General features: G+C 40.0%; 1 protein-coding gene across 11 annotated transcripts in view; it reads left to right on the top strand.

Annotated features, from left to right (window-relative positions):
• The window catches only part of SLC39A10 (solute carrier family 39 member 10), a 90,994-nt gene extending 63,897 nt beyond the window's left edge, over positions 1-27,097 (top strand). For 10 of the 11 annotated variants that reach the window (XM_063162483.1, XM_063162487.1, XM_063162485.1 and 7 more), the window contains 9 exons: positions 8,190-9,263; positions 10,130-10,331; positions 14,358-14,527; positions 15,478-15,696; positions 16,959-17,079; positions 18,389-18,757; positions 20,559-20,639; positions 22,354-22,544; positions 23,885-27,097. In XM_063162483.1, the coding sequence (XP_063018553.1) occupies positions 8,199-9,263; positions 10,130-10,331; positions 14,358-14,527; positions 15,478-15,696; positions 16,959-17,079; positions 18,389-18,757; positions 20,559-20,639; positions 22,354-22,544; positions 23,885-24,043 (2,577 nt within the window). In that variant the 5' untranslated portion in view covers positions 8,190-8,198 and the 3' untranslated portion in view covers positions 24,044-27,097. The remainder of the gene's footprint in view (positions 1-8,189; positions 9,264-10,129; positions 10,332-14,357; positions 14,528-15,477; positions 15,697-16,958; positions 17,080-18,388; positions 18,758-20,558; positions 20,640-22,353; positions 22,545-23,884) is intronic. The other variant, XM_063162476.1, reaches the window with a different exon arrangement.
• Positions 27,098-27,864: the final 767 nt, after the last annotated feature.

Raw genomic sequence — 27,864 nt, 5'->3', positions numbered from 1 at the left:
GTACAGCTGGCAGCTGAGTTCAATCCCTAGCAATGTCCCAGGTGAGTGTTCCTGCAAGGGGGAGCAGTGAGCCAGGGCTGCTTCTCAGTCCTGCTTCATTCACGTCTTGTACAGAGCAGCCCAGAAAAGCTGCTTCACTGCCAGTGGCAGACTGCACTCTGTGTTTCACATCATGGTTGCATTACTTCCCAGGGCTCTGTGCAATTCCTCTAACCATTCCTGTCAAGGAAAGCCTCTTCCCACCAGGGCTCCATTAGCCTGATAAGCACTTTGATCCATGAAATGCAAACAGTATCATATGGGCCATATATATTGTCTGGGGCTGTTTGCAGAATATAGAAGCTTTTTTTGTGCTGACCTGAACATCTGTCTCTAGGACACAGTATCTCAGCCAAAAAGAATAGTTTCAAATTGTATTAACATACATTAAAACTTAAGAAATGCTACTTGGCTACGGTCCAAATAACGTGGTTGCCTTGCAATACTAGGTTTTTATGCTAAATATAAAATATTCCTATTTATTTGATGTCTGTTACAACACATAAACAGGATAGAGTTCCACCTTGCTGTTCTGAACTGTGCTTTGAGGCAATTGTCCAGCAGAGGCATTGCATTATATTAACAGGGTCCACTTGCTCCCAGACCATACATTCAGTAAATAAATACTCAGTAGCTGCAGCAGGATGTATATATAAAATTTTGCTTTTCATTGTATTATGCCCATAACTAGTTATTTTTTCACTGAGTTGCTGTTTTGTACTCCAGATAAGAGACTGAGTTCTGTAAAGTGTGTAGTCTAAATTTATGCATCTGTGTCTTGCAGAGTATGAAAGAGAGTCACAGAAGTTCATTTTTGGTGACTTTAGGCAAAAATTCTTACACTGCCTTTTGCTAACTATGTATGTTGAGTAGTAGGGAGAGGAATGTGAGGAGTTAATGCTGCCTCCTAAAAGAACAGATGAAGATGAGATGCTTTAATACCAATGCAGCAAGTATAGCAAATGATTGTTGTTTCCCTTCTATCAAGCTCTGTGATTCAAATTAATTGCAGTAAACAGTTACACTGAGTGATGTAAAATAATTTCCCAGTCTTTGAAGATGATACTTTGCCTTGTATTGTACTGTTGTTGAGTTCTTAAAACAGAAATAAAATTGAGAAAGGCGAATTGCCACTTATCTGTGGAAAATCCTGAGAGATCCTATAAATAAACGAATTTACTGGAATTTTCTCCATTACTGTAGCTTAATTGTTAACAGTAAATCAGCAAAGACAAAGGATTAATTATATTTTATAAACAAAATATTCTCATAGTGAAACACCTAGAGGAGTACATTGTTCTACATAGAAAAGGAATGTATCTCTGCAATGGGAAAACCCCACATTTTTTGCTGAGTTTTGCCCATATCCTATGAAAAGTGTGAAACAGGAGTTCCTTGTATTCAATCAAGCAGTGATTGAATAGGAGTGAAATACCAAAATGATGCCTCACGTTCTCTGCAGGTTTTTGTTCTGGACACGCAGTTACAATTTGCTTCAGTTTTACTTCCTTCCTTTCCAGACCCTTAATCTGCCTCACATATTACTAGTAATACTGTGCTTCCTTGCCTCTCTCCTGTCTCTAATCTTGCACTAAGAGTAATATTGGGTATTGAATACTGTGTCTTCATTAATTCACCTTAAACTTGTGTCCCTTCTGAGCTCATACCTTGCTGAGAAAGGTTTATTGGTCGTGGTGAGTGATTTTTAAAGCCAGTCAGTAATTGTATCAGTTTGAATGGTTGCCTCCATCACTACACAAACCTGTAATGAGTAGCCAGGTAGATCTTTCAGAATAATCCTGGTTAAAATAAATGATGGCAGGGAAATGGCATGAATTCTGTTGAGGTCTCACCTGGAATGTGATGAAAATGACAGTAACTGGTTCAGCTGGGTATTTTGTTGGTGGATTTGCCTGCTGAAATACGCATTGCTATTTTATTCCTGTGTCAGACTGGATAAGTGTTACTTCTGAATCTGCCAGGACACCTTCACAAACTCCTTTGTCTCCCACAATTACTGAACAGACATACTTGGGAGTTCACTAACTCAGGATGTCGCTGGTTCCAGTAGCTGCCTGCTGTCTAAGAGTAGCAGTCCTCCTGGTTTGTTCTCTTGACTAAGTAACTTTGCTAAGAAGAATTTGAGTGGCTTGTTGGTAGAGCACCTTAGAAAAGTCTGTGATGTTGGTTCATTATTTAAAAATACAGATTTAAAAATACAGATTTGATTTAATAGTATATAATTTGAAACCTCTTCATTCTGGGAATGGCCTTCACAGGCACTAGCTTGGCATTGCACATGTAAAAGTTTGCTTTAGTCTCGTGTTTGAGTGGACTTCATAATTGACAGCTTTTCTAAATTTATTTTTCTGTTTTTTTTCAAGTGAGATAAGTCATTGGTGTAGCAGTAGGCATGCATAATTCCTTTTCTAATTGTAGCAGTGATGAAGAGAGGTTTATAAAGATGTAGGTAATAAACACTCATCAAAGATGCCTTTTATGCCTTCTAACATACCACAAGTACTACAACGTGGTGCAAGGATAGTGGTGTAAGTTATAAGAATAAAAGTACTGCAACTGGTTTTAACACTTTATTAGAAATATTATAGTCTGTTTTGAAGGGAAAGTTGGAGAAATTATTTTCAACTGGCTTTCAACAGGGAATAATTACAATGTTATTTGAGTGCATTTTGAGGTGGCCAGTTGTTTTATTCGTGCTCTATCAGAATGTTCTGTTAGACTGCAGATCAACCAGATCAGTAACTGGTGCTCCCACCTAAAGCTGGGTGGCTCTTTTTTTCGTGTGGACTGAGGTGTTTGTGCAGCTGTACAGTGAGCCAGATAGGAAAAGTAATCTGTCATGAAAATAATCTTTTTTTTTTCTTTTTCTAGGCTTTTTTTCAGCAGAATCTAGTTGTACAGCTGCACAGTGAACAGATCAGCAAACAAATGTGCTGGTGCCCAAAAATGGTTTTGTGGGCATGGGAACGAGAGAGTGAAGCAGTGGGGGCAGGCAGCACTGCTGCTTTAAGTGCAACACCATCTTAAAATATTTGTTGAACTTTAGCTTTGGTTGTAACCAAAACAATTTGCTTACTTTCAGAAGAAAAATGAAGTATTAAAATGCAGCTGTAACTGGTTTATCTTTTCAAGTATTTCAATCTTACAAGTGCTGGTTGGTATCTTAATAGGATCTAATGGAACAGTATATTTAATACAGAATATTGGCACAAAAGCAAATTGGCTCTGTTATAAATTCTGTGCATTAATAGGTGTTTCATGGACTACATCCAGTTTATATATGAAAGACTGCAAATTAATTCTTGATGAGCAGAACTAGTACTTACAGAACTTCCAAGTATTCTGAAGTTTTTATATTATCTTGAGCTCTGAGAAGGATCCCGTACTCAGCAATTTCTTACAAATAACTGACCCTTTGAAGAAGGCTCTCCAGTTTTCTTATGTTCAGAATAAATGCTCCTTTCTGGATAACTGAGCTGGTAGATTGCTACTGTATTAGTTCAAGATCATTTTATTACGCTTGGGACTTGGCTTTTCAAATACTTCACAGTTCAGATTTTTAGGAAGTATTCATGGTGTGTTCAGTTATGCATAAATGCTTTCAGTACTCTGTAAGTCTTATCTGGTATTAACTTGGCAAACAGGGCTTGGATCAGTTAGTTAATGCTCTGTTCTTACAAAGTGCCCCTCCTACTGGGCTATAGGTTTTCAAATGAATGAGGTTCACTGAAATCCACAAACCTGTTTCACTGAAATCCACAAACCTGTTTCACTGAAATTGAAGAAGGAAGAAAGTACAGGAGATGGGTGAGAACTGAAGTCAGAAATGGTTAATTTTAACTTTACTGATCTGTAGCATGTTTTCCTGTTTCCATTAGCAGAAGCTGCTGTTGGCTTAACACTGATAAAACAAAACCAGATTGTTATTATTTAGTTAAAATGTGTTTATGGCTTTCTTAAAATGTCTTTCAGTAACAACAATATATTAATTTCACATTAATTTTTTTAAAAAACTTACCTTAAAAATGTGTGCTAGATTAATAGAATTTTGTATTCTATTATTTGTTAAAAATGTGAAATTTTAAAAATGTAGAATTAGGTTCATTTGGATTTTCAGATTCCAGTCTTTTTTTTAACTGAATATTTTTATGAAGTAGTGCACTGTTCAGGATGGGGGGAAGCTGCATACATCACTCCTGCACATACACTGGAGTGAATACCTGCAGTATAGAAACGCTGTTACATTTCTAGGACCTGTAAGAAAAACTCTTTGTGTACTTAATAAATATTTCTCTTCTTAAGAAATTGGCATTTCTCATAAAGCTATTACTCTGAGAAGTTCCTAATAGAAATGAATTACACAAGTGCTGAACTTGCCCTGCCTCACAGTGAGAATGCCTTAGTTTGGTAAGAATATTGCTTTGTCCTTATTTTTAGCACCCCTTGGCTTAGGGTGCTCCATGAAATCTTGCTCAGGCACTTTACTCTGTGGCATTCAAGCTGAGTAACTCAGAAGAGTCAAAGATGTTTTTCATAGATGAGCAGAACGTTCTTCAGAGAAAACAAGGATAAGAAAGTTGAACAACAAGGGAGTGAAACTGAAATTACTTGGGAAGGAGCGTGGGAAGGGAAGAAATCAGTGCATTTATATTACAAATATTTCAGGTTATTAAAATTGTTGGCAGTACACAATGAAAAGGGTTAGGGGGGAAGAAAGTTGGGCACTTAAAATATTCTTGTCAGCATTGTACACAGAAAAAATGCTGTACTGCGTGGGCTGCAAGTACTGGAATAACAGATGTGGCTTTCATTTCAGTTTGAATTTTGTATGACTGCATTATTTGAATCCAAGTTTGTTGTTTTAAAGTAAAGCCTAACTCTTGAACTAGTTTTCTAGTCTCAGTGAAACAGTTGGTGATAAATACACAAAGATGTTCCCACAAATTATATTCCAGGCTTTAAGGCATAAAGTGCTATGTAAAAAGAACAGTTGAAATAGATAGTAAGAACTGTGGATAAATTTCAGAAATCCAAAGGACATTGAATGAAAGAAAGATTTTTAAAAGAAACAAAACCAAACCCACCTCTGATCACAGGTGCCTTTGCTTAAGCAGCTGAAACACGCTAGGCAGAGAGTGGTTTGCACGGAGATGTGCTGAGTTTTCCATGGCACTGCCCATGTGCTTGCACCTGAAGGCTCTGTGTGTGTGGAAGCTCAGTCAGTTCTCCATTGCTGGGGATGATCCCTTGCACTGCTGTGTGGGGAGGGGATGGGTGCCCTGGGCAGCCCCGTGTGCCTTCCTGAAATGCCCTCTGGTGGGACCCCCTTCATCTCTGCCCCCTGCAAACAAACACCTTCTGATTGTGCAGCTTGGCTGGGGGGGCTGTCCTGCTGCCTGAGTGTCAGAAGGACTCTGCTCGTTCTCCCTGCAGCTCAGGGAGGTGCAGCAGGTGCTGTTAGTTCAGCCCTGCCCTTTAGGGGTGCCCTATTTCACTGCCCCACAGCTCGGAGCTGCTTTCCCTCCTCTGCCCCTCAGAGCTGTGCAGGGCAGGCAGCAGGGAATCAAGCACTGAACAGAACTGGGCTAAGGCTGACAGCAGTAATAGGCAGGGTCTTTTTCAACTTTGCTGGAGCCTTGTCCTCAGGCTGCCCTTGCATATTCTCTTGGGGGATTTGAGAGTCTTAATGTTCCTATAATGAGATCAGCTATACACAGTTTTGTGCCACTGAAGTGTACAGAACTTGGACTTCAGCTTTCCAGTATTATACACATGAGTGCTGCCTGACAGGTTAAACATGACAGGTATTTACAGTTGCCTAGAGAATAATGAAGCTCGTTTAAAAAAAAAGAATTAATTCTTTCTGGTTGTTCTTTTGGAAACTTTTTATTATGGGAACATTTGTTTTTTTAAGTATCTGTTCCATAACAAGATATGCAGTAGAAGATGCAGAATATTATACAGTAGAAGATCAAAAATACTGTGCTTGGGTTATTACTGATTTAACTGAAAACAGACAAGTAATTGATTTTGAAACTGCTCTGAGACTGCTCAGCTCTTCAGCAATGAGACAGTCATAGGTTACAAACTATTTTAACCACTAGGGCATGGAGAAAAGGTACCATTGAAAGCTAAACACCACAATTAGGGATGCATGACTAAAGTTTCCAAGTAATGTATTAGTAGTATTGTATGAGACAGTCACATGGAAAAGATCATGAGGTTGTGAAAAGGATTATGAGCATGCTTTAGTCATGAATTTCCTGGTAGAGATATTTTAGTCTGGATCATGCTTGTTTAAATGAGAATAATTTAACTTTGCTTGTTCTGATTGTATTACCAGATTGTGGCAAAGGGGGAGAAAAGGTTTCTTACCTACAATAGTAGTATTACTTTATATATATATATTAATATATGAAAATAATATTTCAGTTAATTTTGGGGGTGAACTTACCATACTGAACTAGTTGAAAAAGTTTATCACAGCCTTGAAATCAGTAACTGGAATGTAGGGGACTGGAGATAAATTGTGGTTATTCCAGACTGATAATTGACCAGTTCTTTATAAAAATAAGCCACTAATGTACAGTGAGTAGCCACTGACCTATCTGACATCCATAGAATCAATTTTGATGCAGATGCCTACATTTTGCATTTAAAAACAAGCCCAGATATTCTTCTGGGCTTATGTTTTTAAATGGGACAGCATTGCAAAAGAGTTTTGCTTTTTTAAAAAAATGTGTACGTTTTTGAAGCTCCAGTGAAAAAGTGAATTTTCATATTTGGGATTTGTAGAGATTAACAAGAGAAAGACTTTTTCCCAGTCTTCTGTGTTGACACATTTATTTACCATATAAAGTCCTTAGACGGCAGCTCCTTCCTTTTCTTTGCTGACCTGTTAAAACTATAGGAGCTTCCAACAGATATTTTGAGAAAGTAAAATGGACTTCAAATGTTTGTAGTTTGCTGCAGAGCACTTTCCTGGCCAGTTTCACAAAGCACACTTAAGTGAGCAGCTGTGGGGGCTTGGGTAGGACAAGCAAATTTCTCCTGTCCCGTGTGAGAGTCAGTGGCACGTCAGGATGTGCTGAGCGGGTCACTCGTGTCTGGGAGTGGAGGGCCAGCGGCAGCTCCAGTCAAGGTGCACGTCAGGAACTGAAACCACTGGCAGGAGTAAGAGCTTAAAGCACAGCTGGCCTGTGTCCTGTCCCCTCACATTCCTGCATTTGCTGCAGGGTAAAATGGTGGCTTGTTTTCAATTCTGAACACAAGAAAAGCTTTTGCAGTGTCTCCTTCATAACCTGGTGTTGAATTGTAAGTTTTTTACATGTAACACTGAATTGAAAACCACATTGTCCCAATGATATAATTTCTAAAATTCAGCCCTAAGTGCTTTCAGCTCAACAGTTGTCAGCATTAACAGTATTTTTTGAGTTGCATAAGCAGATGTTTTCCATATAACCCTACTTTTAAATGGCTGTCCACCTAGATCTTTGAAGTCAGTAAACCAATGTAAGTGAAAAGTACTAAAAATATGAACATATAAGCAATACATTAAAGTTAGTTAATGGCAGCTTATTTGTACATTGATAATGGATGATTTCAAACCAGGGAATTGTGCAGTGTGTGTTTAGTGGAGGCACTTCAGCAGAACAAAAAGAGAGCAAATGGTGTGTGGGTTTTCAGCTGTATTACCTGCCTGTCACCCCTGTAAACAGGAGATTACAGCATTGTTATTTTAAAATAATTTTCATTCTTTTGTAGCTTGTGTTTTATCAAGATTTTCAATATTATAGGTTATCATAAGTATAGGTGCCTCTGAAAATATGCACAAAAATATTCTGATATGACTGACTGTAAATGTTGTTAATCTTTTTCTTATCATCACCTCCTGTCAGTATGGTTTGTAAAACCACATCTCTAAAATACACAGTCTGTCTCAATGTTGGATAAGAAAAGTACATTAACACAATTTCTGCAGTAGAAGTACTGCAATTGCCGTTCTTTTCTTGCCAATATCTAAAAAGCTTTGTGAGTGATTCAGTTGGCATAAGTACCAAACTGATGTCAATATAAATTGACATTGAGATTGCTTTGCAGCTAAGTGCATCCCTTTGTGTTTCTTGTAGGAAACAGAGATGAAGGTACACATGCACACAAAATTTTGCATCATTTGTTTGCTGACATTTATTTTTCATCAGTGCAATCATTGCCATGGAGATGGACACAACAACGGTCCCAAAAAGGATCGTGTGCACGACCATAATGACTATCAGATCTCAAATGAATCATACTTCCAGAATGGAGGAACAGAATCTATGCCCAGTAAATTTTCAACGTTGGAAGCAGAAAATGAACAAAAATACTACATTGAAAAGATTTTTGATCGCTATGGTGAAAATGGAAGATTATCTTTTTTTGGCCTGGAAAAACTGTTAATAAGCCTTGGTTTGGGAGAGGTAAAAGTAGTGATGATAAATCATGATGATATTGGCCACGATCATGTTTCTCACTTGTATGCTTTGGAAGTACAGGAAGGAAAGCATTTTCATCCTCATAACCATGCTCACAGCCACTCAGATTCAGAAAACCAGACCATGGTGGGTGCGTCTGCAAAGAGAAACCACAAATGTGACGCCGAGAGAGAGGCGGCGGTGCCCTCGCTGAAGGAGGAGGGCAAGCACGTGCACAACCAGAGCCGCCGGCACCAGCACCACCAGCACCCGCGCGCGCACCGGCACGAGCACAACGGCACGCGCCACTCGCGCCACGACGCCGGCGGGCACGGCGACCCCGCCGAGCAGAGCCACGAGCCCGCCACCGACACCAACACCACGCAGGAGCAGCCCGAGCGCAAACAGCGCAAGCAGAAGAAGAAGCAGAAGAAGATCAGCGAGACGTCGGGAGACGCCACGTGGGATTACGCCGCGGAGCACGACGGCGGCGATCAGTACGAGCACAACCGCGTGCACAAGCACGACCACGTCCACGACGCCTCTCACCTGCACGTGCACCACCACGAGCGCGGCGGTGACCGCTCCGCCGGCCACGGCCACCAGGACGGCAGCGCGGGCACTGCCACCGGGCACCGCCACACCAGCAAGCGAGAGGCCTCGCACAAGCAGATCAGCGTGAGGAAACACGCCCTCCCTGCGGCACGCGGGCACAAGGACCACGGTGAGGATGAGCACAAGCATGAAGAGGTGAGTGTGACGTGGAGAGCTGGTAAGTTTGCTTTCGGTGCTGTCACATAATAACTGAAAGTGCATACCCACAAATAAATGGGGATGTTTGGGACCATAGCCTAATACAGTGTATGAATTTGATCTGTAAAGCTTTTCCCCCTCCCAATATTCCAGAATACTACCACCACACACACCTTTTTGGACTTCGTTCTGAATCTGAGATCACTAACATTTTTGAAAACTGCACAGACACACTTTCCTAAAATACCTGCATCTTTTCAGCACACTTCTGATATCTTTGTCCTGAGAGATTAAGAAGCAATTGCAGGAGTAGCTTCAGTAGCACCGTGCTCGGTGGAAGCTCTTCTGTTCTGTCCTTCAGCATTCATTAGTTCTGCCAGCACCATAAATCCCTTCCCCTTACAGTTAAGTACCGATGTAGGACCTTGTAAAGTCATATTTTTAAACTAGAAGGATGAAGGGAATGCTGAGTTCAGCATTTCAAACTGTCTTAAAAAGTGAAACTCAAAACACGGAAGGTTGGTAAACAGAAGTGTTGAAAAACCAATTTTGGATTTACATATTTCCACTCTTCACCTGTTGCTTTTTCTTCATTGCTTGTACTGTGTAAAGAATATGGAAACTGCTTTTCAGTGACATCTATCAAAAGTTATGTAGGTGTGGGGAGACTCGAGTGTGCAGTGCAGATATTTTTACTGTTTCTTTCTCTCATAAACCACTTAGATCAGTTTAAGACATGTTTTAGCACTGGTAGAACATTTGGACCAAAGTTTCTGCTTTGTGTTCTCAAATAATATCCTGCATTTTCCATACATGAAAATAGATGCTTTTATATTTAATTTGTTTGTACAATTTGCTTGCAGTGCTTAAATGCTACACAGCTGCTACGGTACTATGGTCTGGAAGCCAGCTCCCTAATATCTCCTGAGCTCTTCGTGTACATCTGTCCTGCTTTGCTCTACCAGATTGAGAGAAGGCTCTGTATTGTACATTTTGATGAGCTGGACGATCTTGCAAGAAATAAAAATGCATCAATTGAGAATAAAGATAAAACAGGTGCATCAGGTAGGTGTCTTTTTTTCTTAGTGGGACTGAGGTCCATATGTTTGTCTCAAAGTTGGAAAGTTGCAGTGTTACTTTGGCACTAAATTTCTTAATAAATTTGACTTGGACCTGTTAATTCAGGATTAGAGAACAACACTATCATTACAGTTCATTCACTGGAAAATGAGACTTTAGGTCTTACTATTTTTATATTTTAGCAGTGCTACAGGGCTGTAGAATTGACATGCATAGTTTTTCATGAACTTAAAAAATACGCATAAGCAAGTACAAGAGCATTTAAATTGTCATTTCTGGTACTTCCCTTTTCTGACTATTTCTCTCTAAGCACATGAGAAGTGTTCCATCAAAATCTTCTGTTGCCAGTTTTATTTTTTTTTGTGTGTGTACCCTGAGTAAAACTGAGTAGACTTCTTATCTCATCACCATAGTTCTAAGTTAACATATTTTTACTACTGTTAAAGCAGTTACTTTAAGGGTAGAATCCACTGTTGTTATTTCATAACTGAATGTACTTTTAAATATGTCTGCCTCTGCTATCTTTCATAAATTATAAGGGAACTGTTGATGTTTAGTTGCATTAAAATATTAAAAATCTAAAAAATCTTGGATATAATGTTGGTATTTTGAAAATGAAAGTATTGGTAATGTGAGGATTGATTAGTACATAGGTGCATATTAGCATCATTAGAAATAAAGCTTGAAATAACTGCATTCTCATAGATGTTAATAACTGCTGGGAAGAATGCATTGCTGGTTATCTTTCTTACCAATTGCAGATTCATTAAAGTAATTAACTTCTTATAGATAAATCTTCTCTAGTGACACATGTGCTGTCTTGTTAGCTGCTCAGAGATTGCTGTAGAGCAGATACAGTGCATGTTCTGTGTGACAGCAAATTGCTTTGTGCTGTGGTCTCTGTAGTAAGAGCTGACCCCTGCCTGACTACCAAGAGCATTGCTAGAGCAACTCTAAGCATTTTCTGCCAATTAAAATGTTGAAACCCTATACAAAACTGTCATGTTGCACATGCTTTGGACCAGTTTAATTAGGAAGCTTCTACAGATGAGTGCTTCTTTTTAAAAGATTGCATTTTATTTTTCTGTAATGAGAGAGGGAGTTCATTAATAACTCAGTTTGAAGACCTTTAACATTTTAAGAGACTTAATCTCCAAAATTAGTGAAGCTTGTTGTGAACATTTAACATGGCATCTGATACCTTGAGTATAAATAACACTTTTGCCAGTTAGCTGTAAAAATTTGGGTTCCAACTCATTGATTTGGCTCTCAAACCTGCAGAAAAAGTCAGCTTGATTAGATAATGATAAATCATTCTTCATAACAATTTCCTGTATTCTCTTGTATTAATTTCAGCAAGATTTCAGTTGATATAATAATAATTGTTCCTTCTTATGTAAGGAAGTGAATCAAAAAATAGCAAGTCCTTATTGGAATGTGGGGGTTGTGGGAGGTGTAGGGCAAATGTCAGTCATAGAGTAACTTAACCTATACCTTGTAGGACTGTATGGAAATGAAAGCATGTGCCCACCTAAGCTAATATAAACATTTTTAGATAGAAGTATTCACCAAAGTTAGGAGGATGCAGTCACTTCTAAACTTGAGCTTTCTGTGGTTTACTTTAGTTTCAGTTAAAGCTTTCAATCAATCTTAACAGACCAGTGTTGCTTCTGTTCATTGATACCAGCCTGTAGGTTTCCATTACCTCTGCTAACTGTGGTTTTCTAAAGCAAGATAATTTAATTAACTGATGGCCAAAATCTTAGGAAGCCATGTTGGGTTTTCTTCCTGTAACTTGCAGATAGTTCTGTGACATCTTCTGATGGAGGATGTTCAAGGGCTTCTCCATAGAACTGAGCTTTCACAGTGTGGCTGCTGGAGGAGGGGGCATTGTCACCACTGAGGCCCCTAAACAACTGAAAAGGAAAGGCACCCCCTGCTACTGAATCAAGCCAGTAGAAGTCACACAAGTAAACAGGGAGCATTTAGTTTAGAGCTGGAGATGGCTTAGAGCTGTTGATGAGAAGTGTCTGAGATCAGTCCAAGCTGTAATTCTGTCTGTGCAGATGCCAGTGCTCCCTGGGGCTCAATCTGAGAGGGGCACAGATTCCATGTTCTAATCCCATGTGCTTTACCTTAATCATGATGCCATCTTTAGGTCCTGTGTCATCCACAGGAGTATTCCAGCCCCTCAGAGGTGTATCTGCCAACCCTGCTGTGATAGATGAAACTTCAGCCTTTCCATTTTTCTCCATGTAAGGCTGTTGTTCATCTACCCTGGCACTGAGCACCAGTGTGCCCACCTTGGGGCAGTGTCTGCCCAAAGGCTGTGTCATTTTTATCTGGGCTGCTTGTGCATGTGTGCTAGATTGAGCACTGAGGGACAGCTCCGTGTATGCTGGGTTTTCAGCACAGCCTCTCGGTCCAGGCTGCGTGGCTGAAGTGCTCTGGGGATCAGGCTGGGGACCTGTGGCAGTATTTTGGTCACCATGGTCCTGCTTCAACTTTACACCTACTTTTGTATTCCTGTTTTCCAGCCTCAGTTTTTCAGTTCCTCATCTGGCAGCAGACTTTGCCTTGCTACCAGCTCTCTTTTCCTATGGTCTCAGTGCTCATGTCTGTCAGTGCACACCTCATACTGGCAAAAGTTTTTTCCAGTCATTTTCTCCCAGTGGATGTGGTCTTGTACCCCCTGCATTTCAGCTGGATTGTTTTATGCAGTGTTGTGGAATGACAGCCACAGACTTAGTAAGAATGAATGTCCCAAAATAAAATTTAAAGCAGCAGATGTTGTGAGCTTTGGTGTTGAACCAGACCGAGCCTGTAGCAGCCACACTTGTGTTGGCAAAGTCGTATAAATCTGCTCCATAGTCGGTTTGGTACAGACAGAATTCTTGGGGTGTTTCACCCTCATGTTGACACTGAGCAGCTACAACACACTTGTTCCTCTTTTCTTCTCCTCTCACACATACCCTGCCCCATTTTCCAGGATGTTTTCCCCTACTTGTGGGCCCTCAGAGATGCAAGGAAGGTCAGACTGTACTCTGAAATGTGGAAATGTTAGGGATTCTGAGTCAGGAGCAGTAACTTACCATAAAGTTGGCAAAATGTGGTAGACATCCATTTTTGATTAAAAGTGGAGCTAGGAAAAACCCTGTAGAGGAAAATCAAAGCATCTGTACTAAAACTTAACGATAATACTTTATTAGAGTGAGATGCTGCTTGAAAGAGCCATGTTTCTTTGTTTATAGGATCTGTTTCTTCTGTAATTCCTTCTTTTCAATGTCATGTAGAAATTTTCACATCTTCCCTCATTAACAGGAGTATGCTGGGTGTACCACATCCCATTATCACTTCTTCTAATGGCAACAGTAAAGATTCTCAGAAAAAATGAATGCTGCTATTTGGTGGTAGCAAGTTGCTTTCAGCTGTTCCAGCTTGTGTTGTAGCATTTGATGTGAGAGTTCCTCTGCCAAAGGTTGAGTCCTCTCATGAATAAAGGTGTATGTTTCAAAGCACCAGGAGAAATAAACAGTGCCAAACTAAACATGTGACTCCAAACAGGGAGAAATACAGAATCCAGAAAAATTTTGCATCAGAATCATATTAAAGACAACTGTTGCATACACATTAGTGCTTGTAGAGCCCTTGTGAGTTAAGTAGTAGAGATGGCTTTGTCCCAATATAAAACCTTTAGTTTTTAGTTTCATGGAGGGCTACAAAGCTAAGCCTGGAACTAACAATCAGGAAGAATTGCTGGGCTCTTTCTAGCTAATTGTCTTCTGATGTCTCACTACATTATACTGTGCTGTGAATAAGCCTGTGTAGTTCTGGTTTGCTGTGGACTTCAGTACTGCCTTTATATTTTTCAGCATCTTTTTAATGAACAATCACACAGCTTAGGTTAAAGGAAAGTCACCTTCTTAAGAGATAGTTGAAAGTCATTAATCAGGCTTAGAAGTTTTCCAGATGTTGTTCTGATAACCTCTCTGTGTTCATTTCTTCCCACAGCCTGGTTTTGTGGTATCATCTCTATCACCGTCATTAGCCTGCTTTCCTTGCTAGGTGTGATCTTGGTTCCCATCATTAACCAATGGTGCTTCAAATTTCTTCTAACTTTCTTGGTAGCTCTGGCTGTAGGAACAATGAGTGGAGATGCACTGCTCCATCTCTTGCCACATGTAAGTATGGTCTTCTCACCTTTTATTCTTAATTGTAAATGAGTCTAGAATTTTCAAGGAATTGTTTGATAGTGTCAATAAAGAAAGGTTCACTGATGCACCTGTAGATTGACTTGACTGTGAGGGACACCAGCACTTCTGGAGACTTTCTGCTGACAGAAGGGAAGGAAATGTTGTTTCTCTAAACAAAAGGTGGGGAAAAGTAGTTGCATATTCATTGTTGAACTGATGTCACACTATTGTAAAACACCCAGGAGCCCAACAAGAGTATTTTAAAATTAGCAGTATTGCTGTCTCTTGTTTACTGATAGCTGGGTATCAGTACCTAAAAGTATTTCCTGGGGATTAATCTGCCTGCTTGCTATATGTGAGGGAGAAAGTAACCTCTCATGTACTGAATTGAGCAATTCCCTAAGGAAGGTGAGAAGCTTTTAATTCATGGTGGTGTACTGTAATTCTTAAAAGGGGAAGTGTTTTCTAAAATTCTGTCACCTCCATTGTTTAGCACAAAGACTAATATTTACATGTTTTCTTTGTATACTTCTAATACGCATTTTTGGTTGTGGTTTTAGGGTTTTTTTAAAGTTCATATTTCAGATCAGAATTTAGTCTGTAATTGACTGTAACAGTTTAAAAAGTCATAAGGCTTGGTTGCTAATAGGAGACTAAGAATGGTAATTCCTTTTGATATTTCTGAGTGTTAGTCTCATTTTCAGCATTGTGAGAGAAAAGCTGAAGCTACATAATCTACCACCTCAAAAAAAAAAAAAATCCCAGAGAATTTTTTTTACTGATTAGGGTAATCAATAATGTATTGAAAAACTTATGTGCAAAATGTGTTAATGTGAAGAAAAAGCAAAACAGGGTGGGGGTTTCTGTTGCTTCTTCTGGCCCAGTGCCACCTCAGTGTCACGTTTGCCCCAGTGGTGTCACTGTTGTCTCTCCCACAGTCGCACGGAGGCCACAACCACAGCCACCACCATGGCCAAGGGCACGTGCACGAGCACAGGCACTCGCACCGGCACGGCCACGCACACGCCGTGCACGCCGAGGGCTTCCTGGAGGAAAATGACCCCGTGCTCAAGGGGCTCTTGGCACTTGGAGGCATTTATGTTCTCTTCATCATTGAGCACTGTATAAGAATGTACAAACATTACAATAAACAGAAGGTAGGTGCTGAAATTGTTTGCTGTTCAAAAACGTGTTCCTTAAAGCTACCTTGTGAGTGCTGAGGAATTGTGCTTGCTCTGTGAACAAATGCTGCTGCTGCTGTGTATTCTGTCTGATGTTATGTGAGGGATCCCTTTCCTAAAGAAGTTGCTTTTCTCAACAAGGGAACTTGGGAGAACAGTGTAGAAATCTGATGGAGGAAGCTGCATCTAAAGCTTCCTAGGTTTATTTGCAAAAACAGAAGAAAGCATCAGGTAAGAAAGATCTGGTTGTAGAACCAGCAATTGTCAGACAATTGACAAGAAATTTAGCAGTATGCTCTTACCTAACAATGCCACTGTAACAGAGGTGTCCATGTTTTCCACATCAAAAAAATGCTAAAATTTTCAGATCTGCTTTCTGTAAATTGCCGGTCAAATTTTAACTTGTTTCTCAAAAAATGAGTGGATTTTTAGTGGTGGGAGCACTCTGTATTTGTGGTGGGGGTATAAAAGGAGAGCAAGTACCCCGGGGAGTGTGAGTGTGGATGAAAATTCAGTTTTAGCCTTTGCCTTTGACATTCACCTCTGAGGAGAAAATTATTTTGGTGAAATCCAACTTGCTTCTCCCAAAATGACTGTGAAAACTTTTCGGCTTCTCTGTTTTCATGTCAGACTTGGTGTCTGAGCTGGACAGGCAGCAGAAGATTTTGTGTGTTGGAGGAGGCATTTCTTAGATCTTCTGATAAAAGGATGAAAACTGTTGTATCATGCATAACTTCTTTGAGATGAATTAAATAATTAAATCTCCTAGGCTGCTCTGGCAAATCCTTGGGATCTGCTCTATGGACTGCAGATAGAGAAAAGCTTGCTGCTTTCTTAAAGGGAAGTACAAGGAAGTTACAGGAATATAAAAAAAATAAAGTTGAACAAATTAGAGGAGCTGTTCTTGCTGCAAGTTTGCTTTCTTGAACAAATCTAATAGCTGCATTTCTCAGCTATAAGAGCAATCCTTGTCAGAATATCCCCTCTGACTAAAGTGAAATATATCTCTCTAAGAGTTTGGGAGTGAGATTCCATGGTAAGTAGCTAAGAACTCCCACTGGAATAGGGATTGTTGCTGAGCCTTATAAAGATCAATATTCTGAAGTAACATATTTCTGTCATACATGGTAAGAGAGAGTAGCTTGATCTATTTAGGAGATTTTTGGACAGCGTTTCAGTCCCTGTTATTTCCATCAATGTCCTGTCACAAACCAGATGTTACCTGTTTTCTGTTGCAGAGTAAGCAGAAATGGTGCAAAAAACCCCAGCCGGAAGAATCACCAATTGGAAGGAAACTCTCTGATCACAAATTAAATAACAGACCAGATGCTGACTGGCTTCAGCTGAAACCCCTTGCAGGTAGGCAGTTACTGTCAGAATTCTCTGACTGGGAGATCCAAAGTAGGAGCAGGTTACTGGGGCATGGTGTGTAGCATGTAACCTCTTGTACAGTTTTGCTGCTATTATGCAAATCATTGTTAATAAGACTTAATCGGCTTTTCCCTATTAAATCTTTTTTATTTTGTTTTCTTTAGATCTGAGAGCACTATGAACATTTCCTAATAAGCCATAGAGATGGTTCTCAGACTTCTGAAGCAGTCATGTTTTGGGTGGCTGTGGGTCTTTGGGAGTTTGTTTGTTTGCTTGCTTGTTTGTTTGTTTGTTTGTTTGTTTTCAGGGTGTTTCTGGTGTTTTGGTTAAGCTGTTACTGACTAGCTCAGCCCTGGCAAAAATTAGATAAAAAAAGAACACCCACACAATAAATGGGGATATCTTCCACTTTAAAGATCCCAACATCTGACCAGTTACAGATAAACAAAATCTGTTTCTTTCCACAAATACAGCCAAGCATCCTGAATACTCCTCAAGTATCCAAAACAACTTTTGCACACTGTTCCTTCATGACAGGCTGTGGACGCTCATTCTGCGTGTACCCAGAAGAAATGCTCTATCTCCCTTCTCACAGGGGGAGAGAAGGGCAAAGGCTTTGCATCATAACCTTCCGATTCTGTTGCCTGCAGGGCAGCACAATTAATTTGTTGATGAAGAACCTATTTGCACAAATTAGGTTTATTTAATGTGATTGGTTTGTAGAAGAGAGGGTTAGGACTGCAACCTTCTCCATGTAAACAATCTCAAATGGGCTTTGGGGCACTGACACAGAACATGGAAAGTTTTCAGCAGTGCAGGGGTTGGAACATACATTTGAAATGTCTCCATGACAGTGGAGGCTGAGCTATGACATGTATGGGCACATGCAGACAGAGGCAGGTGGGGTTTGCTAAACCATTCAGATCCCATCCAAAGCTCTAAGACATTATCATCATTCTGGCAACTCTCCTTTGCCAGTGTTGAACCATAAACTTTGTTAGTAGCAAAATTACAGGCATGAGCGTAGGCTGGGCTAAAACTGGCTTTGAGCGCTATGGATGCAGTGCTGCTGCCTTGCAGTGGAGAATTTTATAGATTGTACATGCACATTTGTGACAAAATGTCTCAATGACAGACTTAGTTTTCAGATTGAATGCTGACAACCAAGTTGCTAGAGTGGGATGTGCTAAAATACTTGTTTTGCTTTCCCAGAGCAGTTAACCCTTAGGCCAGGGGTGCAGGGGTTGCTGGTTAAACAGGAATTAACTCAGTGTCTCTCCCAACTGACTGGATGCAGGAGCAGATGACTCAGTTTTGTCTGAAGACCGACTGAATGAAACTGAACTGACTGACTTGGACGGGCAGCTGGAGCCCCCTGCCAAGAACTACCTGTCTGCAGAAGAGGAGAACAACCTGCGCCACTCTCACAACGACGTCGCCCACGGCGCCCAAGAGCACGAGCTGCACGATTCCGAGTATGACAGCCATGGAGAAGATAAAATGATAGCTAGAAAACACAGTCACCACTGGCATCACAAACATTCCCATCATTCCCATGGCCACTGTCATTCTGGAAAAGACCTGAAAGATACTGGGATAGCTAATATTGCTTGGATGGTAATTATGGGAGATGGCATTCACAACTTTAGTGATGGCTTAGCAATCGGTAAGCAAAAGCACTGAGTATTTCTCAACAGTTTCTCCTTACCTTTAGTAACTCTGCTAATATTTGACTTAGCAGTAATCACAGGTAAGGCTTCCAGTTAGCACCTGTGGTTACTGCCATTGTTCAGTCTCCTGCAGAGCAGAAATAAAAAGGCTGTCAATTGTAATAGTTTACCTTTTGTTAGCATTCTGTGCTATTTGCACTAAAATTAGCGTATCAGTAGCAGTGACAATCACAGTCTCTGCCAAGGAGAGACTGGTGCATGCAAACCTTGGGATTTATGGAGCACAGTAACCCACCTTTCTTCTTTGGGTCTCAGTTGCCTTAGAATTATAAATAAATGCCTTTCAGCCTTATTTAGAATGATATTTACTAACAATAATAGTAATACTATTTATATTATTCTTAATACATAGAATTACACAGTACCTGCAAATAAAAATACACTGTGAGTCAGGTGACAAATAATATTTTTAAAGTATTACTCAGGATAATTTAATCTTTGTTTAAGCAAAATATTATTTTGGCTCACAGTTAGTATAGATTTATTTCTAGCCAAGTGCAGAAGAAATTGGAAGTACCAAACAGATTTTATTAGATTTATTAAATCAACTTGGAGTCACACAATGTTCTAAATGTGATTTGAATTGTAAAGTGTATTAATTTGGATATACAAGTCAGGAAAATGGTGAGAGGACTGAAGTGGACACTTTGGACTTTTTACTAAGGTAGCTGCTTAAGAGTAAGGGTACACAGGGTTCTGAACTAATGGCAGAAGGGACACACCCATTTTGAAGGATGGGGCATAAGCAATTGTCCAGGTCTCTAATTAACAATGGAATCTACTACAGTTTCTCCACTTCCTTATGACAACTTCTAAAGAAACTAAACTTCTTAAAAACTAACTTGTTGCTTCATTTTCACATAAAACAGGTAAGACATTTAGACAATGGCTTTTAAGGCCAAAAACAATTGCCATGCCTTCTGTTGAGAACTTCACAGTATTGAAATTCCATTTCTGAATATTTCTGGGTCAAGCCCAAACAGCTGAATTTGTGGTAAAATGTAGATTTTAGAAAAGCATGGTCATCTTTTTAATGTATCGAGCTATGAGGAATCCAGAGGAAAGTTAAATTCCCCCTCTGTCTTCAGACTGTCTTTTCTTTCTGCTTTATGCAGCCTGTTTAGACTGCTCACTGCAGGCTCTTTTTGTGCTTTTCTCTGCTACAGTACAGAAATTTAATACCAGTTTTCTCATCTCAGAATTATTTAAGGTATGACATTAAAGTTGACTGAATTCAATTAGCTTATGCAAAAGTACTGGAAGATATTTATGGCAATGTTTTTACCCTTATTTTCCAGGTCTGGCTTACTAATATTGCTGATATGTTCTCTGAAAATAAGTACAAAGGAGCTAGAGAGGTTATGGGTTAAACATTAGTTTGGATTTCCAAGCTGGAAAGGAGAGAGCCAGACTCTTGCTCATGTACATTCCCAACTGCCCTCATGTACTGGAGAGGTCCTAAAAGTGGTGTTATTTATTGGCTTGCTGTCTTTATGTCTCGTTTTTGGCCAGTTGTGTTCTCCTCTCCAGGGTTTGTCTTGCAGATAAATGAGTAATGAAGCCTGCAGTGGTAATGCACATCCAGGGTGCTTCCTTTGTATACAGACAGGACACAGACATACTGAAAGATATTAGTGTGCATTCTAACAGAAGGGTGTCAGCTCTGCAAAGTCAATTGATTTTCTGACGTGAAAATAGTGAAATATAATTTTAATTTTTTTTCCTTTTTTTTTCTAGGAGCAGCTTTTAGTGCTGGACTGACAGGAGGAATTAGTACATCTATAGCAGTATTTTGTCACGAGCTTCCCCATGAATTAGGTAACTAAGTGTAGAAACTGTGCTCCATCTGTACAAAATCCTTATCTAAAAGTTGTTGTAATACTATGATAAGCACAATGAAGTGCAGAAGCTGCAGAGGTGACCAGAACTTCAAAGAGTGAGGGAGAAATATTGCTTCAGAGTAGGTACTGCTACAGGATTATGTTGGTAGTGTCTAGTTACAGCACTTCTGTAAAGCTTTTTGAGCATGTTTTAAAAATATTCTTAGGAGCATACATTTTACATAGCTCTACATTTTCTAGAGTTTCACACTACTCTGTGTGGCATTGTCTTACACAAAGTTAAGTCACATAAGTAAACACAAGTTTACAGAAGTAAAATTCCATGTGGGGGTCTTCAGAAGAGGCTTTGTTCCAACTGTGGCCAAGTTCAGCAGGTGTGGCCATTTAGGGTAAAGCCTGTAGGCGCTGTTACCAGTGCCATTGATTCTTGTCCCCCTAATTGAAGCATTTCTTCTGGAGGCAGCTAACCATGGTGAAACCTGTTGTTTTCACATTGCATGAAAATTTACTGCACCCTGAGAGTTTAAAAAGAGCATCCAGAGAGAGGAGGAATTTTCTGGTTTTCCACTGATGTGAAGTTGTGCTAGACAGACCTATGTATGTACTCACAGCTTGCTCACTTGAGAGCTGCTGGGTCTGAATGATCAAAAGAGAGGTAAAACAAGCACTTCAAAAACCTTAGAGGTGATGAGGGAAAGCATTTTATTTAGGCAGCTCCTGAGCTATAGGTAAATCGTGGGCATGGGGGGAAATAAATAGAGCAGGTGTTCATGGTTTGACCTGTGCTGTACAATCATTAGTTAAGTGAAGCTGCTGCAATAGATAAAGGATTGCAATGTATATTACAATGCTTAGAACTTGACAGCACAGCACGATGAAATGAACCTTGTATAAGGGGTGAGTAGTTTATACCTATTTTTTTATATTTTTTAAAAATTTTGATATGTTTTGATTCTAATTTTTGATTCTAGATTAGGCAGATAATTTCAGGCATGGATATAAGAACATTACATAAGAATACTACATTAATTGTCCTGATTTCTGTATATCATCTCACACTTCTCATGATCACAAGAATTCAGTTTGAATGAAGTAAAACTATTAGAGCTGCTTACAGGACTGAAGTCTTGATTTTTACAGAATATTTACTTTAGCACCTAAATTAGCAGAGCTGTCCTGAATTCAGAATAAAACACATTACCCTGGCATGCCTTTACCCAGAAAACTGATTCAGGGTGGATGTGAAGTCATTCTTTGTGAATGTAACTCTTCCTAGTGCTCAAATTCAAATTCATTGTCATCTTCTGTGGGGACAAATGCCTCATTTTCCTCTTCCTGGATTTGCATAATGAGGTGTGTGTAGCTAAGAGGAATTTTCACAGGTATTGTTCCTAACTAAGCCTCTGGTTTTATGTGCCATGGAGAACTTCAGAGTGTGTGCACAGGGGTGTGTTCTCTGTGGGAAGAGCAGACCCAGACTCCCGCATTCACCCTTCACAGTTAATCCCTGCTGCCTTTGTGACAATCAGTCAGCAGGATGAGCAGGCACCTTTCAGTCACGTTATTCAGGGGATGGCTGTGCCTGAGTGCAGCTCTCCCGGGGGGGTCGGTTCCCGTGCAGCAGCAGCGCTCTCTGCTGAGGGGTGTCTGCGCTGCTGGCAGCGGCACTGAGAGCCGTGCTGTCCCCGCAGGTGACTTTGCGGTGCTGCTGAAGGCGGGGATGACGGTGAAGCAGGCCATCGTGTACAACCTGCTGTCGGCCATGATGGCCTACATCGGCATGCTGATCGGCACGGCCGTGGGCCAGTACGCCAACAACATCACCCTGTGGATCTTCGCCGTCACCGCCGGCATGTTCCTCTACGTGGCCCTGGTCGACATGGTACGGCTCCTGCGCTGGGCTGGGCCTTCGGGGTGGGAACGTGGGGCTTTGGGGCTGCTGCACTGCAGTCTGCTGCTCAGGCTCAGTCTGCACTGACACTTCATCCTCATCTATTCGGTCTGGAAAGTTGACTCTGAACTTTTACTATGAGCAGCTGCTGATGTGGTGAGTAGCTTTTAAAGAATTACCTGGTGGAAAAATGCTGCTGCTTCCAGAACTCGCACTGTGTTAGGTGCATTATCCTAAGTGTGTGTGCACCATAGATCAGACCCTTCAGTGCTGCTGTGCACATGTTACCAGCCTATATTCAGTCTTGATTTCTCTCCTCTAAGCTGCTTCAGAGCTTCATTTAAATAAGGCAGTTGTCTCACTTCTTGTCTTTACCAGCCCAAAGGTGATGAGATTGTTTTGCACTTTTGGGGTACTTTGTCACGCTCTCCACTTCATTATGGAGACTTTAATTTGTAAATATATTGTTGTTATAAAGTCTGTCTAACCTATTAATAGGTGAATAAATCCTTTTCGAGGCCTGCTAAATTGTTAAATAGAATCTCTGGGTAGAGTGTTCCTTCTTGCAACTTCAGGTGTTCTATAGTAGCCTATAATGCCTGATATATCACTTTCTTGTCAGCTCTGTGTCTGATAGTTATTTCCTATCCTTTGAGTGAAGATGTCATGGATAAAGGAATGGAAGGCAGTACTTTCATTCCTTCATTGCTTTTTCTTTCCCTCAGCCATCATAGTAGTAACCAAACAGTCAAAGTCCCATTAGTGGAAAGCTTCTGCAAGAGACACTTGAAACGGAATCAGTTTTGTCTTGGTGTTTGCATAATCAGCCTTGTTCTCAAAGACATCTTTACCTGGCACACAATAAGAATAGATTTTGACTCCTCCCTGGCTGTAAGCAGAGGTTCACAGAGGTGTGTTTTTCTGTCCATTCTCTACACCACCCCATATTTAAAAGGGATGTGTATGTGAGTATGGCTAGGTTAATCAAAGACATATGTTTATTTGAGCATGACTTGAATTCTTTTAAAATTAAAAGAGCGGAACTTGAAGAATATTGGGCTGAACCCTATCTTGAGGAACTTAATATTCAATTACATGGATACTCCAGTGAAAGTTCAAGGAAAGGCATTTTTAGTTTGTTTTGTAAATACATTACATAATTGTGTTTTTATTGAACGTAGTTGTTCAGTAGAGTTTAAGCGGTATCTTAGTGTATTGGTTTTATATCTGAACCTGGAGTGTTTATCCTTGACAATATAATCTTGTAAACTTCTCAGTGTATAAATGGAAAAGAGGTGAAATAACTTCCTCAATTACTCTGTATCTTTTAGCTTCCAGAAATGCTTCATGGAGATGGAGATAATGAAGAGCATGGTTACTGTCCTGTGGGGCAGTTTATTCTTCAGAATCTAGGCCTGCTTCTTGGATTTGCCATCATGCTGGTGATTGCCCTCTATGAAGACAAAATAGTGCTTGACATCCAGTTTTGACCTGATGCTGGTAATCACTGTGGTTCCAATCTGTTGCTGTCTGGCTTTGAATCTGCACTGTGTGGCTGTGTGCACACTGCTCAGAGGACACGTGGTGCTTGCACTGCTTACACAAGGACAGGAGATTCCCTTCTGCCTAGAGTGGCTTCTGCTTTTCTCTGATCCCATCAGATGAGCTTACCCAACACAACTCCTAAACTCCAGTGAGCGACGTTTAGGAAACCCTAAATCTGAGAAATAAGGGCCAAGGTCAGGGTGCTGTATAGGGAGCACTGCTTGCTTAAGAAAGAAAAAGTACAGGAAAAGATCTCATTTGGGAAAAGACCATTCCATTAGTGCACTTGGACAGAACCCAGATGTTGCAGCTGAAACTCACACCTGTGCAAGGAACCCGAGGAAACTTTTAGTGCCACATGAGTCTTGAGTAGCTCACAGCTCTATGTATGTATAGATCTGTGTAGATATAGACAGAGGTGCACACATACATGTGTGTGTGCACCTCTGTATATATATGTGTGTATTAATCCTGTGCTGATCTTTCTGCGTAGTGGTGACTTGAAGTATTCTGTCTTACAGCAGGACATGACTGGAAACCACTGTGCTGGCTTAAATTTTTAAAAAGAAGCCCCAAGCCTAAACACTGTTTAAATTCTTACAAGCTGTGTTAAGCTGCACACCACCATTGCAAAGCTCCTGTGTAAGAAGGCAGGCTGATGCTGTGTACTCTGCAAAGTGTAACTTCTGTCGAGGGTCAGTTTGATGATGTTTTTCCCCAGCTGAGATTTATTTGATGTTTGTTCCTTTATATTAGTAGGAAAATGCAAAATGCAGTAGAATTAGTGTTAGCTTGGGGAAATCCCTGACCTTGGAGTTATTGAGCTGTTTCTGGTTCTTTCTTACAGACGCTAAACATGTATTGTGTGCCACTTGCAGCATAAACTACTGAAGAATTGTGGCTGTGAATTTGTGCAAACTCTTTTAACAAGAGAATCCATGTGGGAATTTCTCCATTTTTTAAAATTATTATTTTGGACTGTTTTCTCCTCTTCATGTTAAACCAAGGTGCAAGATGCTAGTTGCTGAAGCTGGACACAAGGGTTAAATTATGCTCTGTGGATGTTGTACTGGTAGGGTTTTTACGATACTGTAACAGCGCATCAAATCTGTTCCTTCAATGCCTTGATATCAGACATTGTGACACCAGCCATTTCTGGCAGTAAAGAATATGTAAGAAGATTTCTACTTCCAGTATAAAGGAGTTCATTTCTATGATATTTTTTTACAATTTTGGTATTTAAATTAGATTATTAAAAAGCAGATGTGGTAGAACCATGGTATGTGTCATTTAGAAGAATAGACTGAAAATTTGGGCCTTAACTTGCTGGGACCAGCTGTCCTAGATCAGATTGTGCTGACAGGCATTTATTGCCAGACATGAGTTAGTTCTTCTTGTACCCATCTCCTTAAAAAGAAATAAATTGTAAGTCTGTGGGGAGTGCAAGTTGATTCTGTAGTACCAGTCCTAAGCATGGTAGTAGCTTTTTTCCCAAACATCCAGTTTGTCTCTCTACTGTGTGTGCCAGGTAAAAGCTGTACTTTGACTGTGTGCCGTAAGTTTAAAGTTCCGGTCTGCTTGGTGCCAGTGTAGCTGCTAAAAACACTTAATCCTGACACCTTTAATGAGAGCCAGTGGGTCTCTGCATTCCATTTCAACTTCCCCTGTTTCCTGTGGCCCTTTCCTTTGGAAGCTTCATTCGTCAGTTTTAGCTTTTACTGAGAGCAGCTCATGTGTTTTAAAGGTATCAGTTGGTTGCCAGTATTTCTTCCTAATGCAGTATCAGGAAACAGTATTAAGGGTCCATTTCAAAGAAGGGTGCAGTTTCTTCAGTGAAGAAGCCAAAAGCCCAGAGTTCAGGCATGTGGCCATTTGATGTTCTGAACTCAGGTTTTCTTTTTTCCTCTTTAAACATATTTAGTGTAGAACCCTAATTACCAAACACACTGTTGTTAGCTTCAGATTGCTGAATTTCTGCAGTGTAAAACTCCTGGATGACATTTTTGCATAGTGCCCATGTTAAGTCAATGAGACAAAACTTCCTGGATACCTTCTGAAGAGCTGAGTTTAAACAATCTCTGTTTCCTTTGTATTAAACTGACTGACTTAAGTTTTTTTTCTTTTCTGTTAATTCTGAAATATAAGGGGGTCATTATGCAGCTGATGTTTTGTCCAATTATTTTTTTTAAGATTTATTTCTCTTAATTCTTTTCAAATGAAGATTTCTGTATTTCCGGTAGTATATTTACTGTTGTGTTAGTTGGAATGTGGTTATAGCTCAATACACTGCCTCTGTAGGAAAATAGTTAACTTCCTTCCAAGACCATCTTCAGACAAGGGAAAAACATGGTCGTTGAAGGTAGGTACTATATTTTTCATGGAATATAGATTGTTTACTTTTATTTTCTAGTATTTATTGCAAGTGTAACAGAGCAGTGTAACAGCTGTGACTTCTCTGTGTTTCCACCAGTATTGAATTCCAGATGATTCTAATGTACACTTCTGAGTCATGTTACAGACAATCTGAATTCCACTACATTTCTACTTGGCTTCAACATTCCATTTGGCTTGAATCCAGAGTCTCATTTAACTTGTATTTGTTGGAGGGCATAAATGTTACTTGTATATTTTACAATGCTGTCACTGTGTGACATCCCATATGAATTCTGATGTAAATCACATTGCACTCAATCCGCTGTGATTATGCTTAGAAAATGTTGTAGTTGCTAGATGCAGTGTGATTTTTTTTTATTATTTTTTTCTTTCCTCTCCCCATTAACAACTGAGTCTATGGTTTAAAATGTGATAATGGTCCAATAAGATAACTTGCTGAGCTATTGTTTTTTTTTGTTATAACTAAATCATTTTTAAAAAATTTTATAAAGCTGGAAATTATCAAATGCTGTTTTGTTCATTGTCAACGGTGTTGTGTTCATTTTATGTATGTTCCTTATACATAAGGAGCCTTCAGAAAATAAAAAAAAAATTCAAGGAGCAGATATTTTTGTTGAGTTTCTTAAGGTTTGATTGCTTTTGTGTTTTAGTATTCCTTTCAGTTCAGCAGACAACACTACAAGCCTCTAAAAGAAATTCTGAAAAGGAAGCTGTCAAAATACTTGGCTTAACAGGGCTGCTTAAACAATTCAAAACCAACATAAATGCTCTGTCCTACATTTATGTCCAGGGAGTCAGGTGGGAGCAATACTAAAAACAAAACAGTGGATTGGGGGATTCCATGGAAAGTTACTGTGATTGTCTGGCTGATCCTGTAGTCACTGGACTGCTCAGGGAAAAGGTTCATAGCCTCTTCTGGAGAAAGCTGCCCATCCTGGGAAATTCTCACTCCCATCCTTCAGAAACATGGTCTGCCCAGAGCAGAGTTTAGTACCTGAAAACCCTCCTCACTATTCTTTCATTCACTGTGGCACTGCTGCCTCTGAAGCAGCAGAATCCCCTCTGTTACTGCAGTAAAAGTTTTTGGCTTAGAACTAATAAAATCCAGTTGCCTACAGATGTGCCTTTTTTTTATTCCTGAACTGTGGTGGCACTACTGTACCACACTGGACTAGAAGTGGCCAAGGGTTGAAAACTGCTGGAGGAAGTAGATCTGTAAACTGACTATGCAGTCACAAAATGTTTCCTCAGACAATAATAGAAAATGTTTCCTCAGACAAAAATAGAACCCCCCCAAAAAAGGCCTTAAAACATTCTTAAGTGAAAAAGTAATTTCACTGGAATAGAGATACAACACAATAAATTGAAAACT

This window comes from Melospiza melodia, chromosome 8 (genome assembly GCF_035770615.1).
Source record: "Melospiza melodia melodia isolate bMelMel2 chromosome 8, bMelMel2.pri, whole genome shotgun sequence".
Classification (NCBI taxonomy): domain Eukaryota; kingdom Metazoa; phylum Chordata; class Aves; order Passeriformes; family Passerellidae; genus Melospiza; species Melospiza melodia.
The sequence above is the reverse complement of the archived record's forward strand: the minus strand, read 5'-3'. Positions and strand labels throughout refer to the sequence as shown.